Here is a 19,450-nt window from a genome sequence, read left to right as displayed (position 1 = left end):
CAATCTACGGTGTCTGGCGTTAGCTTAAACAAAGAGCTTTGAAGGGTGGAGGGTTTTGTTCATTGATGTGCTTAAAAAAATAAAATGTTTCAACGTAGCAAAATCTACATACAGGGCAGCGCCTCCCCGGTACTTTCACTCCATTTCAGCAGACGCGGTCAAGCTCACTGTGTGACAGGCAGGATCTTCAACCCAAGCACTGGCGCGCAACCAAGGAACAGGCGTGAAAAAGGTTTCGTGTGTATTTGGTTTATTTCATTGCCGAGTTTTCTCCTGTTTTACAAACCACATTCAACAAAGCAGTCTCTACAGCCAAGGAGAACACCTGATTGTTTTTTTAAATCATTCGTTTATATATATATGTTTTAGTTTTTCTTATTCTAAAATGTTAAAACGTCTCACAGCAGGTTTTAACAGAGGAGGACATAGTGGCTGGACAGTGGCAGCTGTGCTGTCTGTGAATATAAGCTAGTAATGCCACCCCCCTTCCACTAGGGGGAGATAGTGCGAAGTGGAGCACAATACGTGGATTAGACAGCAGACCAAGTGTTGCTGGCGGCCATGCCAGTCTGTGGGCCTCCTTTAGTAGCCTTTAGTATCCTCTCTAACTATGACAAGTCAAACAGAGACACCAAGCCAAGCAGATATCTGAACTGATGAAAGATTTTTACCACATTTTAAAAAAACTGGGAAGCCTAACCGCTTGAAGAAGTCCAAGGCCATCGCGTGGCCCATCACCCTGTTCACCCCTAATGTCTTCCCTACACGGCCCAGGGAGGAGTCCGGTTCACAAAGCCAAAAACTAAAAAGCCCCCCCCCCCCCCAAAAAAAAAGAAAGAAAATCTCCAATAATAAAAACAAAAACATACAAAGCACACCCAAAGAGATGCAATTAACAGATTAATATACGTGATACAAGCTGAATATGAACGCCGCTGGACAACGAGATCCAACGTGGAGCCCCGCACGCACACAGTCAGTCGGGACAAAGCAGGGGTGTGAAAGCACCAGTCTGTGCGGTTCCGAGTCTCGCAGGGAAGCTGCGGGCAGCGGGGCGACCTCCTCCTGCCCCACGGCCTCCGCGGTCGCCTCCGCTCCTGCGCACAGACCGGCTCGAGACCTCCTGCTCGGTCATCCTCGTCCTACAAACGGACGTTCGCAATGAAACCCCCGTCTTCTGAAGGAAAAACAACAACAACGGAAAAAAGCATGTCCGTCGCTCGTAGAAGACAATATCCCTTTATCCCTTTTAATCGGAAGGGGGGAGGGAGGGAGGGGTAGGCGTCCTCAGCAGGTCCAGAATACGAGCCTCTGCGCAACACACAGGCCCGCTGTGCAGCGCTGCAGGGAGGCCCGCAGGTCTGTCTCGTGATCCGACAGGCCGGGGTGGGGGGGGGGTCAGACGCAGACCCGGGCTCCCCCAGGTCGCACGCGGCAGAGGGGGCCCTCTGCGGTCGGCACGAAACAGCCCAACAGGGAAGGAGGACGCAGGAAAAAAAAAACCACCACCCCGAAAGGAAGGCAATGCTGGTGTGTTAAAACTCCCTGGCAGCGGCTGGGTGGCAGTGCCACACTCCCATCGCCCACGGGTGCAGGGGGAGTCGGCCACCGGCTGCGCTCTCTCTCTCTCTCGCGGCTGCCCGCTCCGGGAGGTCCTGAGAGGGGCGCAGGAACCCAACGAGGAAGGGGACGGACCCAGAGAGAGCCAATCACGCGCAGGCCACTCCTCCACACGGGGCCCGTCCATTGGCCTGGGGGGCACTGTGGGGGCGGGGGCACTCTCCCCTTCGATCACAGTTCTGCTGTCAAAACACCCCTGGAGCAAAACCCGATACCATCCCAGCGTGAACGTCAGCACAGCGGGATAGAACAAGAACAAGAACAATAAAAGGTGAAAAGGGCTGAAGTACAATTTCATAGCTCAAACAGCTATACGAAGGGAATCTCCTGGTTCAAGAGCAACCCGAGTCCTTACTGGAGTTATTTCAGACACGAGGGCGCAATACCAGATATCCCCATCGGGTGTAACTTAGTGATAAGGCTGTGCCACAGTGGGAGTCTTAATTGTCAATTTGACACTTTATTGCTTTGCCGTGTGCCACGCCCCCTCGCAGGGCCTCCAGCGGGACGATAAACTGCAAGGCCGCCCGCCACTCCGCGCCACGCCCTCTTCAGGGGGTGCAAGCGACAAACCCTCGCCCCCCCCGTCCTCGGACAGGCGCGGATCACACAGCAAGGAACCCACAAAGGCAGCGTACCCCCATTGTGTGGTTTAAAATATTTCTATAACCTGTATAGGCAAATAAATATACACGCTCCTCAGCGCAGCCAAATCTACAATCAGTAGCTCATAATAATAATAATAATAATATAATAATAATAATAATATAATAATAATGACAATTTATGAGTAGCAGCAGCCATCACTAGACATTCAAGTTGGTATTTGGATATGTACACTATAAGTAATTTACATCAGTTTTCGGGGGTTCGTGAGGCAGGGGCCAGTGTGCTGGCGTTATCTCAGTCTCTTTTCCGCAGAGTAGATGGACATGTAGAAGTCGTTGCTGCCGACCGCCAGGTGGGGCTGCGAGAGAGAAGAACAGCGAGGTCACACATGATGCAGAACTCACGGCCGTGTGGACGAGCAGCTGGGCACGCCCTTAACAAGACCAGGAACAGCGGCGCACACAAGACAGGCTACAAACAAGAGGAAGCCCCGCAGCCACTTCCTGTCTGGATTCTCCGGCTGCGGTGACCGGTTACGCCGGGAGGGTGATCCATCGCTGTGAGCATTCCAAGGAAAACAGGGAGCTGGACTTGGATAGTCAGGCAGGGACTCATGCTCAGCTGGGGATACCAGCTTTAGGGTCAGCTAACACAAGGGGGAGACAACAGCAAAGGCAAGATCCGCAGCCAAGTATCAGGGTTACCCAGTAAGGATGGAAAGCGAGACAGCTGATGGCCCCGATCCTCTGTCCCATGAACCCATCGTAGTATTTGATGTTGCTGATGACGTCTCCGTTGGAGTTGTAGACGGCGATGAACTGGTTCATTGAGCCACTGCAGAGGGGAAGAAGACAGAGGCAGCTCAGTGCTCTGTTCCTGGAACAAACTGAGCTCTGGCCGAGTGGTGGCACTGTGGCTAAGGATCTGCGCCCGTGGCTGGAAGGTTGCCGGTTGGCCCCTGAGCAAGGCCCTTAACCCCAACTGCTTCAGGGGGGCCATATAAATGGCTGGCCCTGCGCTCTGACCCCCAGCTTGTTACTCCCCTTCTGTGTGCCTGTGTGTCTCTTGGAGAGCAAGTTGGGGTGAAAAGACAAGTCCTAATGCAAGAAATTGTATATGGCTAAGAAAGAGCCATATACAATTTCTATATAGGCCATATAGGGGCGGAGCGGTGGCTCTGTGGCTAAGGATCTGCGCCTGTGACTGGAAGGTTGCCGGTTCAAATCCCGCGGCCGGCAGAGGAATCCTACTCCGTTGGGCCCCTGAGCAAGGCCCTTAACCCCAACTGCTCCAGGGGCGCCGTACAATGGCAGACCCTGCGCTCTGACCCCCAGCTTCTCTCCCCGTCTGTGTGTCTGTGTCTCCCTGGAGAAAAGCTGGGGTATGTGAAAAGACGCATTCCTAATGCAAGAAATTGTATAGGGATAATAAAGAAACATTATTATTATTATTAAGAGGTCTTATCTTACCCTCTCCGCACTTGCTCGCTTGCTCTCTCACACTGTCTCCTGGCACCCAATTCTAATTCCAGTCCCACTTTCTGCTCTCTACCCACTGGACATCCAGTGATATCCTGCCAAGCCACCTGGCCAACACTGTAGTGGCTCTCCACTGCCTTGCATGAATTTCTGCTCCTGCTCTCGCCCAACCAGACCACAGCAGAGGCCTTGCTCTGTCTCCCATCCCTGAACAGCAGAAAACACCGCCACCCCCCCGAGCCCCTGCTGTTGCTCAGCTCCAAGTCCTTCAGCTCTCACCACTGTCTTGTAGTGAAATACTAATCAAAGCAGGGTGAGGGCTCAAGACTATTGATTGCCTGAGGCTGATTATTAGTCCAGTTTCACAGTCTTCCATAACTCAAGCAGGAGAAGGCAAGAGATGAGCGCAGATCTCTGCGCAGGGATGAGCACACAAACACGCTGACATGCACGCCTTATAACCACTTTGATTTTTTTCCCCAAGTCGATATCTCACCATGGGGCGCCAGTTATCACCATTCACCTCTCACCTTCAACCTGTGAGACACCTGTAGACGTACTGCACGGCTTACCAGGCAAACAGGTTGGCTTGTGGGTGGATGTCGAGGGCTGTTAAGCCTTTCACAGTCTGCAGCACGTTCACAGAGTCTGGACTCCGAGGCTCAAAGAAGCGGACATCCCCATTGACGCTGCGTCAGAGAGAACAGATAGGTCAGAGCTTCAGATATGTTATGTTATTACATGTTACTGTTATTGCTATTGTGTAACTGTCTATTGTCTTATCTTCTGTCCTATTTATATACTGCACCTGAGTGACTAATGAGAAACACTTTTCATTATACTATGCACCTGTGTAAGTTTAATGACAATAAAGTTGAATTGAATTGAATGTGTTCAGCACCTGGCCACCAGCGGTGCACCACTCTAGTCTGCTTTACTCTTCTGCAGGCAGCGCATAATGCTGAACGCTGAAAACCCAACTTTAAAAAACACAGTGCACCACACCTGGCACATCTGCAAAGGCTGGCTTCGGTTCTCATTGCTCCCCATCATCACAAAGCTTGATCACAGCAAAACTAGCCTCAATCAAATGCAATGTTTGCAAAAGACAAAAGATAATTAAGGCACAGCGCCAACTTGCTCACATCCAAGTTCACTCGTCATGTGTCAAGAACTGGCAGCACAGACCATGCCTCCTCTTGCATTAGGCTCAGAGCTTCTCCAGCCCCCACATAGACTGTACATCTAATGAACCCCCACTGCCAGCTTCACTGGGGATATCAGCAAAGACTGGGGCCGCCGCAAAAGCCATGATCAAAGGGCTGCTGTCACTTAGCCCAGAGTCCGACACTGCTCAAGATCCTCAAAGGGAGTTTTAATCGGTTTTACCTTTTAATTCAACACGAGCGGAGACAAAAGTGATGTCTGAGCTCTGTAATGAAGAGCGAGTGGGCTCCTGCCCCTGTATCGCTCGACTCTGCTCTCGGTGCATAAACGTTCAAACAACGGGGAGAGGAAATAAATTAAGGAATAATAACAACAGACCGTAAAGCTGTTTGAAGGCTTCTAGTGTCTAATCACGTCTTACGAACCCCCTCGCTTGGCAACACAAATATTTAATGTGTCTTTTTATGCCAGCATTGATGGTCCGTATAAATTATAAGCAAAATAAAACAAAGTCTCTCACGAGAGCTCTCGGAGCACTCACATCTCGTGGGGGACCCCCATGAAGAAGTGAAAATTAACGAGCTGCAGATGAATAAATAATGTGACAAAAGAAAGCAGGGGAACTAGCTCTCTTCTCTGAGTTGCTGCACCGTCAGGGAGTCAATAAAGGCCTGCTGCAGCTGTTAAATACACTGTCAGGAGTGCACCGGCCTGACAGCCCTGCAGAACCAGGAGCCCGGAGCTGGGCGACTGCTCTGGACCGGGCCGGGCCGGGCGTGGTACCTGACACTGATGATGTGGCCCTCCGTCTCCTTCTGCAGGTGCGCCTTCACCACCCAGGCGCCGTGCTCGCGGTAGGTCATCACGCGGCTGCGGGCGACACACACACACACACACACGTCACATGGCCGCTCCTCTGAAACAGGCTGGATGAACCTGAGATCTGGGCATTGCCACTCCAGGCAGAACGCCACCGTAACTGAAACACTTCAGCAGTTAGAGAAAGAACCCTGTGTAGATACAGACAAATCTACACACAATATTACACAGAAAGTTAACTGATGAAGTTGCAATGGTTTATTTTTCAAACAATTTGAACTGCCAATAGTATTTATTGCTTGGAGAGAAGCTGTAAGCTACCGCAAAACCTGCACTGCACCATGGCCAACACCAGGGGGAGACTAGAACACACCCATCAGCAGGCTGCAAGGAATTCTGTGCGCCTCTGAAAGCAAACTCCTTTGAACGCTTTGTTCAAGCGTTGCTGAGCCTGTTTCCATGACAACAGCTTCCTAAGCCCCGTTTTGCCTTCAGGAGTGAGAGACCCTCTTGAACTGCGCTTGAGTGAAGTTTCTGTATTTTTTTCTAACTCGCAGCTGAGCCAGAACACGAACAGGCAATGTCAACCTGACATCGTGCTGTTTAACCCCTTCAAGGGGACTGTCTGACCTGGAGTTCGTGCCAACACACTGGCAAAGCATGTTTTGTTGGTTTGCTGGAAACCTGCAATGCGCTGCTTAGGGAGAGAAGTGATGAAATGTGTCTGTCCATGTGGCCTGGGCCAGTTAGGGTGATCAAAAGCAGTGGAGGCCTCTAGTGGTGGGGAAGGGAGGCACTGCTCCTAAAAACTTTCACATGGGGCTTTGTGAGCCAATCAGACCTTTTCATTTAATAATGATCTATTCCTTTTAATGCTATCAGCCACACAACTGGTATTCGTGCACACAAAAGCCTTTTCTTTGCACTGAAACCTATTTTTATCATGGACATTGAAGTCGCACAGCAGCAAACTTTGGCCTCATTAAGCAACGCCACTAGCTAGGTCACCGTTCCTTCTCTGGAGTGGGGTGAGCCGGAGCTCGGGGTGCTGGGATTAGGGGGCGGCGGTCTCACCACTCATTAGGGGGCATCCTCCTGTCATAGACGCGCACCGAGCCGTCGCCCAGCCCCGCCACTATCAGGGAGCGCTGGGAGTCACACGACAGGCTGGTCACACAGCTGTCCGCACCAGTCGGGATGTCCTGTGTAAACAGATGCACGCACGCACACACGCACGCACGCACACAAAGGTCAGAAGGCAACAGGGTGCCGGCCGGCTCGGACGCTCTCTGTCCGGCTCTCTTCCCAACACGCCAGGGCAGTCCCTTCTCAAGGCACGCTGGACTACCTGCCTTCAGGCTGCAAGGTCTGTACAAGCAGCAACTTCCTGCGAGCAGAGATTCGGCTCCCTGCTCTGAAAGGCTCACGCTGCGATTACTGGTTTCGCCTGGGACACTCGCCATCGCTCTCAACTACATACGAGTTGAAGGACAGAACGAAATTTGAATCTGATGGCAGTGACCCAGCGGCCTAATGGCTGAATCGTGATCCTCCAGAGCTGGGTTCGGACGTCACCACGTTTGGGATTGTGGAACAAGTGACCAACCATGTAATTCGAGCCAATAACTGGTTTCTTTCAAGAAGGGGATGGACAAGATCCTGGAATCAATTATCTTCTAACTACCAAATGAGCAATATGGCTTGAACAGCCTCCTTTTATTTGCAGCCTTACTAAAATAAAATATTAATACAGAGTAACATTGCATATACATTACAAGAGAACACCCTAAGAATTACAAGATGATTCAGAGAAACTGGTAAAATATCTAAAACAGTTAATGGAAATATCTACAGAGGAGTATTAGAAGCAAGTGCAACTCTGACATTTCACTGCTACACGGGTGCTCTGCCAATTGCAGGGCAAAGACTGGGGGCTGGTGGTCTCTTCTTTTACCTGGACCTTTGTTTCCCTGTCCGTGTCCCAGATCCGAATAACCCGCACGTCCCCGGAGGTCATCAACAGTCCGGTTTCCTGCTCCCAGTCCACGACCATTCCAGCCCCTGGGGAGAGACAGCCATCACTGCCTGCACACACAGCACGACCGCAAGCACATGGAGTATGTCAGAGGACGGAGGTGAGGTCACTAAGGTACGGTCATTTCTAACTTCTTGGTGGTCAATGATGTCCCATACCCAGCGAAAACTGGCACAAACACAGGGAGAACATGCAAACTGCACTGTACGTGCAGTATGTGCGTCATTCTGTTCTGGATGCAAGAGAAAAGCGCTGGGCCCATTCCAAGCAGGGCATCAATTCCTACTACAAGACTTCAGATATTCTCTTTCATGGAGTGAGAGTCATGCATTTTTCATCTGGCTTAAAACATAAAAGTAGCGCAGAATGCTAAATTAATGATGCTACAGAGAGTCGGTCTTTGGCTTGCGTTCACCAGGAGAGGCTCTTATGAGAGAAAGGCAGTACTTTTCTGTCTTTCCGTCTGCCTCTGAGCCACCAACATCAGCAAGCTGTGAGGGTGCAGGTGAGCGAACCTCCCGCTTCACTAGGAAATGGGGTCTCGGCCGAAGGCTCCTGCTTAAGCGAGGATCTCTCAGACGGCAAGGTAATTACAGCCCTCAACACACTGAAAAGACATCAGCTCAATCAGGGAAGCACGGAGACTATTCACACAGAATTATTCCCAAACGGGCAGAGAGACGGTGAATGGAACTGCAGTTCCCTGGAAAAGCCACACTCCTGCCAGTAGGAGGGGGGGCCAGAGTCCTGGTGTCCTCCAAACCACATCCGTCGGCAATCGGACACGCCCCACCCAAGGGAGCTCAACCGCGGGTATGAGATCGGGCCGTCATTGGCCAGCTGCGGCCTGCTTTCCGAGCTCGGACAACTGGGAGAGGCTAACTGGCAATTACAATTTTAAAAATAACTATGGAAAACAAAACAAACAAACAAACAAACAAACAAACAAACAAACAAACAAACAAACAAACAAACAAACAAACAAACAAACAAACAAACAAACCATTAAACACTGGCACCTGCTGACTCCCAGCCAGCTGTCTGCTATTCCCCCAGAGATGACGGACACAGAGGCAAACCACAACCTTACATCTGCTCTAAAGCTCCTAGCCCTTAGGGCGACAGGTTAAATCCCAAATACAATTTTTTATTTGTATTTCTTTCCAGAAGGAGGAGAGTGGCTTCAGATGGGACCGAAGACGCTGCTGTGCTACCCCCTTAATGGCCACAGCCAGACTTGTATTCAGGAGGACTGCAGTGCCCAGAAAACGGGGAGTAAGGTAGTCCCTATTTCCAGGTTTAGGAAAGGATTTAAAATAATGTGGATACCGGCTATGTTGACACCCCACCTCGGGCTAGGTTTGGACGCTTGATGGAAGAAAGAATGTGGAATGAAAAAAACTGGAATCGAACTACACCGAATGACATGCAATACAACCTGGTTGTGCAGCAGTGCACAGTCATTCCACCAGAGGGGACAATGGGTTCTTTTAGAGTTGGGTTTTACGCAGATGATTCGGAGATCCGTTGAGCTCCATTTTGACAGAAAGCGAGCATGTGCCTCCCACCCCTGGGATAAAGGACAGGAATCACTACTAACAGCTGGCAGCTCAGGTGCAAGTGACGCTGAGATGCTGCTGGCAGACCCCAGATCCATAAGAGTGAGGCAAGAACAGCGGATGGCCAGAAAGAGCATGAAACGAGTGCACCTGACAGAGCACGGCAATCAGCGGTGTTTCCTAAACCCACAGGGAGCATCAGCTGAGCAGTGGGCTGACGCTCAGTAGTCGAGCGGACTGGCTCAGAACCGAGCCAGTGAACGGGTCAGGCACTCTATGAAGCGCGCGCCGTGAGGGCAGCACCATGTCGACAATTTAACCTAAAGCCATACTTGGTTTCCGAGCGGCAGACATCTTTTACAGCTCCCTACTCCAGCGGATAAAACAGAGGAGGCGGATCATTCACAAAGCAAGTGGCCCCGGCTCACAGAGCCATGTTCTGAATGGGAGCAAATGCAGTTCAGAAGCTCTGCAGAGCCCCAGGCAAAGCCTCCCTTTGTTCTGTAGTCATCTGCAGTCTTATTAAAACTAGCAACCTTCACACAGACCAAACCCTGCAGCTGCAGAACCCATGCAACATTCCTGCACATCAGTGGGCACCTGCGCTCGCCATAACCAGCTGCAGAGTTCAGCTCAAAGAGCCGGAACTGGTAACTGGACAGGAGAGGAGTGTCTTGTGGCTTGAGTTTACAGTCACACACACCAGAGACGGAGCCCCCAGCCTGAGTGAGGAGAAAGGTTCCAGTCTTAGTCTCCTGGACTTTCTCTCCATTATTATCGCAACAGTTGGCACTGTTTGCCCAGACCCAGGAACAGGAGCTCACAGCACACGTTTTGTATTGCGCTTAGCCAAAATCAATAAAGAAATGATCAGAAGGGTTTTAGACTCACAGGGCTTTAATGTAACGTTTTGAAAGGCAGCTTCGGAGACGCTATGACGCGAGAGCTGCTGCTACAGAAAGACAGAACCCGGAACGGAAAGGGCGAGGTGTACTGTATTTTACAAAACCATGGATCAAAGCTTTAGACTGCTCTGCTGCGGCACAGCCTTCTGATGTTCAATTCTCATTTTTAATCTAACTTTTATTTCTCTCTTTTATTAATGGAAATGCAGATCATGAGGGATTCCCAATTCCAGTCATCAGCTCCTAGGAACATTCCGTCTGAAAGTTTTAAATAGAACGTTAAAGCCGTTCAGTGTCAAATTAACCCAGTTTTTCAGACGCTGGATTAACATGCAAAGGTTGGGAGAAAAGTTTTGCTGTGGTTTTTTTTTAGAGAACCTTAAAATTAAGTGCTTATTTGTAACTGCTGAATAAGGAGAGAAACATAATTCCATCCCAAGACAGGACTGCTGTAGGCCTAAGACAGTCCGTAATGGGTGCATTCTGCTTGCACTTTTTACTGATCCCTGTCCATGGCACTGTTTGACAGAGGAGCACGTGACATGTGGCAGATCAATTCAAAAGGCTGATCTGTAAAAATACCTAAGAAACTTTTGAGACAAAGCCATGAAGAGAAAAGACTAAATACTAACTACCAGATGGGCAAAATTGGTCAAATGGCCTCATCCCTTCTTCCATTTTCATGGTAGTGTTTGCTCAAAGAAGGAATTGCTATCCATCTCCTCTCTAATAGAAAGCACATCTTGAAATAATGAGAAATAATGAGTGGTGCTGTTTTCCTCTATGAAAAAACCCATTGGGAGATTCCAGCGTTTGCAGCCTCCATAAAGTGTCAGGGCAACAGATTTAAAAAAAGCAACATTTGTCTTACTCTGTTCATTTCACAGATCCAAAGCTTCTTCTAATAAAATTGGGATCGGACAGGAATGGGAACGCAGAAATTGCAAATCGCTGTGGTTCCCAAGTAAAAAGCACCGAAAGAAGCCAAATTGTTTGACACAAGTTTCTCACAAGCTTGCTGGCACGTTCTCCCCCGGCTGCTCGCAGGGAGAGCTCGAAGACAGCGGCCGTCAGGACGGGGAGCAAGACTGCTCCGGAGCAAGACTGCAGCGGAAACACGGAGGCTCTCCGGGGCCCCGAGAGCTTGTGTGTGTCGCAAGCCAGCCGCTTCAACGCCACGCACTCAAGTACCAGACCCTTGCCCCCACCTCCACCTCGGCTCAGCCTGAGTCACGGCACGGCTCAGTCCTTTTCTCTGCACATCACAGGAGGTCGCCACTGGTGCCCAGGTTTGCCCTCCTGCGCCAAGGCCAGGTACACCTTCGCTCCCTCCCTGCTCCTGCTCCTTCCTCCAGAACACCCCCCCGCCCCCCCCGGGGGAGCGACGGAGCTCTCAGCCGAGCCCACGCGGAAATCAAAGCTTACCCGCATCGCATCTCCGTACGAATCCCAGATAAAGAGCCGGAGAGGGAAAAAGAAAAAAAAAACTATAAAGAAGAAAAGCGGCGGATCCAAAGGGGTGAAAAGGCAGTGAGAGGAAGGGACAGACTGAGAACAAAAAGATGAAAGAGAAGGGAGACGAGATCGCTCCCCCGCTCCTCGGGCTTCGACTCATGGTGCCAGCGAAGCAGGTGAATGCCCGCGAGCACCTGGCCACCAATTACACAGAAGCGCAGTCGCTCCAGGAGTCGAGAGCCAGCCGTGGGACTTCCTGCCTCCGCAGGCAGACGACGAAACCTGCTTTGCCTCCCTGCCACACATTACTGCACGCTTAAGAGTCTTCTGGTATTGTTTAAAGGCTTCTAGTAATATATCCGGAGAGGCTCTAAAAACACAGCAGATGAGAACTGGGACACACAGGGAATACCTCCCTGTATGTACACGTCTCGATGTGCTCTGCGCCACTCACACACGATGCGCTCTCCCCTCCACGAGCTCAATGAAAAGGCAGGCCATGTCGCCCAGCTTCATCTCACGCTTGTTTTGAAATCTGTTCATCTAGGATTGGCTGGCACGGACAGGGTTGTGTAGGTTTTACCAACACGCGCTGTATGTTCTTCTGGTCGAACAAGCTGTCTTTTCACAAAACAAACTACTTCCGGCAGAGCTCACACCTCAGGGGCCAGCCTGCAGAGGGGCTCGGAGAAGACTGCACGATGGAAACGCTGCCCATTCTTCCCCCATTAATAATTAGGCATGTATTCCCTTTCTTGGAATTGCAACGATTGCAGCCTGTGCTCTGATGTCACTGTGTCCCGACTGGACAAGGAGAGCTCTCGGCTGGGTTATTACCGTTAAAGAATCGGCTGGATTGCAGACGAAGCTTTTTTCTTTCAGGATGTAATTATATATTTTGAGATTTTTTCTCGAATTCATCTTGCTCCACATCAACAGAACAAAATGGATAATATCAGAACACCTGCCCACGTTTCCACCCAGTTTGACCTCTGGGACATCCAGTGCACGACAGGATAGGACACAGTACTCTAAGTGCCCACTGGCCCTCTGACAGCAAGGATCACATGAACACTGTCCAGAGAGGAGAGGACACAGAGTCTGCCAAAGAAACACTGACACTTTTTGAGCTGCTGTGTGACCAGTGACCCAGATGTGGTGCTGTCACTGGGTGAGACTGAGCTCCGGGACACCGTCAAGCAAAAGCACTTAGCACTTTTCGGATCTGGCATTTAGTGAGGTACATCTTTGTGGAGAATAACGGGCAAGAAGAAAGACATGATTCCAGCACCACTCCCGAAGCGCGGACTGCAGAGAGAGACGCACATGCTCTTGCAGACAGCAGTCCGATCCTGTGCTCCACGCCTCAGCAGACATGGCTCCTACAAATGTGGACTGGAGGCAGCTTCTACTGCAAACCACATCTTTTCAGGCCACCAAGCTCTGAATAAAAAACGCTCCTTCCTACATCGCTCTTGGTAATCAACAATTCAGTAAAAAACTCTTACTCTCACTCCCTTTCGATCCAGTTACTCCATATGGGACTGTCGGTCATGTCACCACGTACTCAGTGGTTCCCACGAGTGGGAACTGACAGGATGGGCTGCCACCCCATCGCCATGCAGTCCCACATGGTGCCGGGCCCTGGACTAGTCTTAGGAGCTACCCAGTGATCCAGTCCCATTAACGAACCTGGTGGGAAGACCATTCTGAATACAACCACAAGTTCAGCAGCCCAGCTCTGAACTTGGAGACGGAAAAATAATTTATGGCTATGTCCACTGGATCTTTTTTAAGAAACAGTTTTATCCGGTCCTTACCCTATTCTTTAGATGATCCTCAATCCGTACCTATAAAGTATTTACAGGGCTGTGTGCCTGGGTTTCTCCGGTCCAGTCGGACCTGCTGACTGGTCTGAACACAAGACCTCACAGCAGTGGCATCACCCTCATGAAACTAGTTTCCAGCCCCATTTTTATTAAATGCTAACTAGAGCAGGACAGTCTGACTTAGAAACAGGCCAGAGCTGTCCTATTTTTCCCCGACGTGCCAGCAAACAACAAGTTTTGAAAAAAATAATTAAATCAAAAGATAAAAATTAACAAACACAGCAGAGCATATTAATGAGGTGCAGGCTAAACCTGTGTGCACAGAACTGTTTTGTTTAGCTAGAGGGCGTGTTGGACATGACATCTGACACCCCCAGTCTCCTTTCAAACACACCTATGTTTATCAGCAGCAGGTGACCAGGTGACCCCATCAAACTTGCACCACAATACAGTGAAGCAAAGCTGCCCCCAGAGTTTATAACAACTCAGGTCTCCAGTCTCTAATCTTGCAGATCTGGACTTCAACTGTAATCAATTAAGGAGGTGAGTTGTGCCATTAAGCAATTTAGAGATCATTAGGATCCAAAATGGAAGTACTCTTCACCCCCGAATGCCTGAGTTCTCTCCACTGAACAGATCTCTTGCTTAATTCATCAATACTCTTATCATTTTCAATGATATCAAGAACTAACTGGATTTGTGCCAGGGCTGTAGTACCAGGGCTACAGATTCCTGATGTAACTATAACGAGAGAATTAAAGAACTGATGTTAGCGATTCACCTCACTTTCTCCTTTGCAGACGGCAGAAGGCAGGTATACTGTAAGTCTCATTTGGCCACACGAGCCTGGCACAGCAATAGCTGTCTCAGACTTTGTGATGCCCTCTATCACACTCCTGGACCAGAATCTGCATTTCGCATCATCATCATTATTATAATAGTGATTATTTTGTGGCCAATCAACCCTGCTTCAGGGCACAAAATTCTCTCAGAGGTCCAAATTCAGAGAGAAGGAGGAAGGCAAGCTCTGTCCACATGTCAGACCATTTAATCAGAAACTGAATCTAATAACTGAAAACTAAAAACTTAATTGAAATTGAAAACTAATAACTTATATAAAGAACTCAGCGCAAATCTGACCAGTGAAATGAAATGCTGGATTCCTGCACGCGATCAAACATCCCGCCTCCTCTCCTGCTCACACACAAGAAAACGCTCGCTGCTTCGCTTGATAAGACTTTCACTGAGTGATGCTGATTAAGCCGCAGTGCCATCAGGAGTGCAGTGCTGTGACCCCACAAACTCCTTCTGTAAACCCAGGCACCAAAAACAAAAAGGTGAAAGCAGGGACAGCGCCTCTTTGAACCCTGAAAAAAGGAAGTGAGACATCCGAGCCGATACCTGATCTGCTCCGGCAGTGAAGCCGGCTTCAGGACCATGGGAGGAAGGGAAGGAGAGGAGGATTATGGGGCAAAGAAGGACTGCCAACAGGGAGATCCTGTTCACGTCAAAACTCAGGAGGGCCCAGTTTTTTGGTATTAGTGTTGCTGGAGACAGGCAGAGGGAGGAACAGGCAGGGGGACAGGGCGACAGTAAGAGTGAAAGATGGAACCACTCACCTCCCTGCTTACTCCTGTCAAGATAGATTGAAACCCTTCTGGCCAGACCTGCGAGGGGAGGAGCAGACAGCGGGTTCAGCGGATTAGCGTGGGGCCCAGCGCGGCCGCCAGAGACTCCACTGCCACTGGGCAGCACCTCTGTTAGCGAGCACCGCTCTGAGCAAGGCCTTTCCAGGAGCAGAAAGAGCAGTGCAGCACGAGCTGGCTTCTCCAGGGCCAACCCACACGACTGCACCTCTCTACAGCCTCAACCCCTCGAGCCAACCCCAGCCCTAGCCTGGCACTAGCCCTTCCATTGACCTTATCTTCTTTCCAAACCCAGACACCACCACTGGCATAGCTGGCAGGGCTCTGACCTTTGACCCCAACCTTACCCACAGCAAACATTTACAGCGCTGGTCTGCAGTCAACACAGCAGCTGAGCTGAGCTGTCTACCTTCTCCTTCTGCTAACACTGAGGTGTCTGGGGTGTCTAAAATACTGAAACAGCAGAACTCTGCAAATTCAAGGCTGTGGGCCTCAGCAAAAAACAAATCAATGAGAATTAGAAAAGGCTACACCCTACTGCCGCAAGGCTGCACTGCTCTTTCGGAGGAAGAAAAGAAAAAAGCACCAACAAAGGAAAAGCACAGGAGACAAAATAAAGGCTTAACAAAAGGTAAATAATCAGCATGTAGGACCAGACAATGCGCTTGCCACAGGAAACACCAGGCTTGCTGTTAAAGGACAGTCCTCACTCTCGGAGGGGCTGAGTGACGAGGGAGACACAGAGACACCACAGGGATGCAAGTGGCCTGAACACAACACACCCATCGGTGGTTAGGTGGCAGACTGTGTTAATGCTCCCAAACTCTCAAACACGAGCTGTCAAGGCTGGAGGGGGAGAGGTAGAGCTGGGGGCGCGGGGTTCATCCGGACTCCCAGGGAGCTGCAGGAAGGGTCTGAATCTTCGCACGGGTGTCACCAGTTCTCCAGCCCTGGGACCGTCCCCCCGCTGCTGCACTCCCCCCCAAACCCCCCTAACTACCACAGGCTTTCAGCCTTTCCCAGCAGCCTGCCACTGACGGTCCTTCTCTCAAGGGTGGCACCTCGGACACACTGACCTAGTATTCTGGCTTACTTTCCAAACACGGTTTCTCGGGTGTGAGATGCTGCCGATTTTGGAACGAGAGGGGGCAACTGGACTGGGAGAATAAGCTCATTACGGCACAGCCCCCTGAGGTGGGCAGAGATCTGTAAAGCCGAGAGCCTGTATGCATTTCTGCTCCAGCTTCCTTAGCCCTGTCTCGACGGCCGCCCCAGCTCTTCATTTTTAAACGGAACGCCCAACGCCATGGGCTCTCTTTATAGCTCCCCTGAAGCCTTAACACAAGACATAGATTATGAACACCATAAGCGGACTGAAGAACTTCAGCCCAACTTGGCGCAGAGGATAGGAGTCTGTGTTGAAAGGCATGCACCAACTACGTGCGAGATAAAAAATACATCCTACACAGCTTAAAACGTGTCAATCCTCGTTTGTGCTGGCTGCCAGCAGAGCCTGACTTTAAAATACTCGTTTGTTACATTATTCAATTTCATGGGGAGCCCGTCGTAACAGCTCCTTCATTTACAAATGCACATTCGTCTTTTGGCTTTAATTACCAGAGTTATTCTCCTAATGACATCCCTCAGATGTCTGTTGTTTTCAATCTGCCTTCCACCTCCTCTTCCCCCAGCTCTCTGTCGCCTGTCACTGTCTGGTTCCAGGCACCCAGGGGAGCAGAGAGAGGGGACTGCGCAGATCTCTGCACCCCGACACCCGAACTCTGCTGTGGGGAGCAGGAGGTGGTGGTGCCGGAGGGGCTTGCTGTAGCTGGGGCACGTGCATCGCTTCATCAGCTTCAGCACAATAGCAGCCATTTTTCCCCCCCAATTTGTCATGCATTTTGATTCTTTAAGTAGTGTCAGCTCTTCTGCTTCACTTTAATGAGACATATGGCAAGATTTTCTCTTTTTGTTTCTACAATCTAAGTCATCCCCTGAAATATATTAAACATTTCTCTGCCATCATTTCACGAATGTTTAATGCTAAGCAGTTACATGTTAAGCCTTTGCAAATGTTCCCTGCAATCTCAAATTACAGCACACTCCTTAGAAGATCTCGTTACACATTGGAGGACGCAGCTTCAAAAAAGCCCCAAATAAAACAAAAAGAGAAATGAAAGCATCCTCACCAGGACTGACACACCTGTGCAATTTTTGCTCTTCTTTCACTGGTTAAAAAAATGGACTAAAAAAAGTTATTCAGTTCTCTTCACTTTCAGGCATGGGGAAGATTACATAAATCATCAGATGTCTAGCAGGCATTCATAGGTTTAATGCCCAGAATTGGAAATGTATACCAAGAATGCTTGTGAAAAAATAAGCAACTTAAATGAAGCATGATTGTGTTTTACTTCAGTCTACCAGAAATCTGAAAGTTTGATTCTGAAGCAGGGATTGAGGTGGTTGGAGAGCAGAACGAGGTGAATAGGACTGGGAAGGATTCCCTGCAAGCCAGAGAAGGGATGGCCGTTATTGGCTGGGAAGGCAGGGGGCAGGGACAAGGAAATGGCCAGGGTCAGAGAAATGCGGGGGTGGGGGGTGGGGGCTGACCTCGTGTGGTGGGCAGCATGTCGGACAGGCCCTGCCACGCCGTCACCATCTCCGGGTTCCTCTCCAGGTCAGCGAAATTCTTCCAGATCCGGAGCGCCCCATCGTCTGAAGGCAGAGGGAGGGAGTGGGTACAGGACAGCGCACTAGGGAGACGACTTCTTTCAGCTCCCTACATGCCCACCTGTCCGAGAGCAACTGTAGGCCCCACACCGACTCCGCCGGCCCTGCTGACTGCTGAGCTGCTCTGCAACCCGGCTGTGCCTTTTTCCAGCTCCAGGGGGCGACTCGCCTCTCCGCACTTGTCTTTCATGGGTTCAGCACAACACGCTAATGAGCTCCAGGCATCCCTTGCTCTTGGGAATCGTATAGGCCTTGTGCCATTTTCAAAGAGCAAGAAATCTCTGCTCAAAGGCAGGCTCTGGGGCTGAATCAGGGTCTGATTCACAGGGTGTGCGACGATGCACAGGAAACAGATTGCAGCTGGTACAGCAGAGCAGCACAAAACCCAGAGACAGAGAGCAGCTGACTTGTGAAAGTAAGATAACTCCTCAACAGGCAGCTTTAGTGGTCAACTGAAGCCTTGTCTATGTTTGCATCTTCACCAAGACAAGGCCTTGCTGTCAATCTCCTCTCCCATGTCTGAAAGCACTCTGTCTGCTCATTCACACTCTTCAGCTCTGGGTGTCTGGCTATTTTAATACTGACTCTGTTCTGTAAATGTCTTTTCCTCCACAAAAAAAAGACAAATTTCACTTTCACTTCACATATCGATGTAAAACAAAATCTCTTGAATGTCTGCAGAAGTAGATGTTAATAGTACTGCAGGTGACCTGTTGATACAGCCCTTCGCCACAGGGTGAAAGGTCACTGTGCCAATCTTGGCCTTCCATTTCTCATCTGTGATCTATCAGCTCCACTCTCTTCTGCCTCTCTGTGAGTGCTTTACCTGTGGCAGTGAGAAGCAGAGAGCAGTCATGTCCATTCAAGTATTCCACAGCCGTGATGCGTGTGTAGCGAGGATTCCCGTTGTAGAAGTAGTCCAGCTTCTCTCCCTTCTCCCAGTCCCAGAAACTGAGGGGAGGGAACCAGAGTGAGCACTGAGGTTTTGGGGAGTTCCACTTCAACACTGCCCCCACCCTCTGACTGTTCCTTCGATTCAAAGACTAAGCTCTCAAGGTTAAAGGCACCTCCTCTAGGTGCTCATTCGTTTGCCAGTTTGATTAATTAACCGAACAATTAACCACTTAAAAAGGGGGCATTTTTCATCTTTCTGGGGCATTATGAAAAAGTAAAGCTAGGACACTGACAGCAGAGCAGCAGGGAGACCAGGCCCCATCTTAGGTGAGTTCTCAATGATGACCTGACCGGCTTAAACTAGCACCGCGTCTTCAGCTACGGATGTCAGGTTGCCCACGACGCCTGCAGGGCTGCAGCTCTCCAAGCGCGGGAGAGAGGATCACAGACGCCGAGTATCAGCTTTCCCGGCTGCCTGCTCACACCTGAGCCGCCCAGGTGATGTCGGGATAGTTGTATACCAGTTTACTGAACCCCTGTTGACAGAATAAGCGTACCAGCTTCTGCCTCGAAAGTTGAGGCATGGGGAGGAGAAGGAACCTCCCCACAGGAATGAGAACTGCTCTCGCCAAGGCACTGCCCGCCGAGGATGCTGGGAGCGTCCTTCCACCTCCTTAGCGCGAGGCCTTCTGGAAAATCCAGCC

General features: G+C 50.2%; 1 protein-coding gene across 4 annotated transcripts in view; it reads right to left on the bottom strand.

Moving 5' to 3' along the window:
• Positions 1-233: 233 nt before the first annotated feature.
• The window catches only part of rptor (regulatory associated protein of MTOR, complex 1), a 145,388-nt gene continuing 126,171 nt past the window's right edge, over positions 234-19,450 (bottom strand). For 3 of the 4 annotated variants that reach the window (XM_088600061.1, XM_088600064.1, XM_088600062.1), the window contains 9 exons: positions 18,679-18,803; positions 17,733-17,837; positions 15,096-15,143; positions 7,648-7,754; positions 6,768-6,895; positions 5,658-5,744; positions 4,280-4,396; positions 2,934-3,063; positions 234-2,587 (listed from right to left, as the gene is read on the bottom strand). In XM_088600061.1, the coding sequence (XP_088456187.1) occupies positions 2,519-2,587; positions 2,934-3,063; positions 4,280-4,396; positions 5,658-5,744; positions 6,768-6,895; positions 7,648-7,754; positions 15,096-15,143; positions 17,733-17,837; positions 18,679-18,803 (916 nt within the window). In that variant the 3' untranslated portion in view covers positions 234-2,518. The remainder of the gene's footprint in view (positions 2,588-2,933; positions 3,064-4,279; positions 4,397-5,657; positions 5,745-6,767; positions 6,896-7,647; positions 7,755-15,095; positions 15,144-17,732; positions 17,838-18,678; positions 18,804-19,450) is intronic. The other variant, XM_088600063.1, reaches the window with a different exon arrangement.

This window comes from Lepisosteus platostomus, chromosome 11 (assembly GCF_059453375.1).
Source record: "Lepisosteus platostomus isolate fLepPlt1 chromosome 11, fLepPlt1.hap1, whole genome shotgun sequence".
Lineage (NCBI taxonomy): Eukaryota > Metazoa > Chordata > Actinopteri > Semionotiformes > Lepisosteidae > Lepisosteus > Lepisosteus platostomus.
The sequence above is the reverse complement of the archived record's forward strand: the minus strand, read 5'-3'. Positions and strand labels throughout refer to the sequence as shown.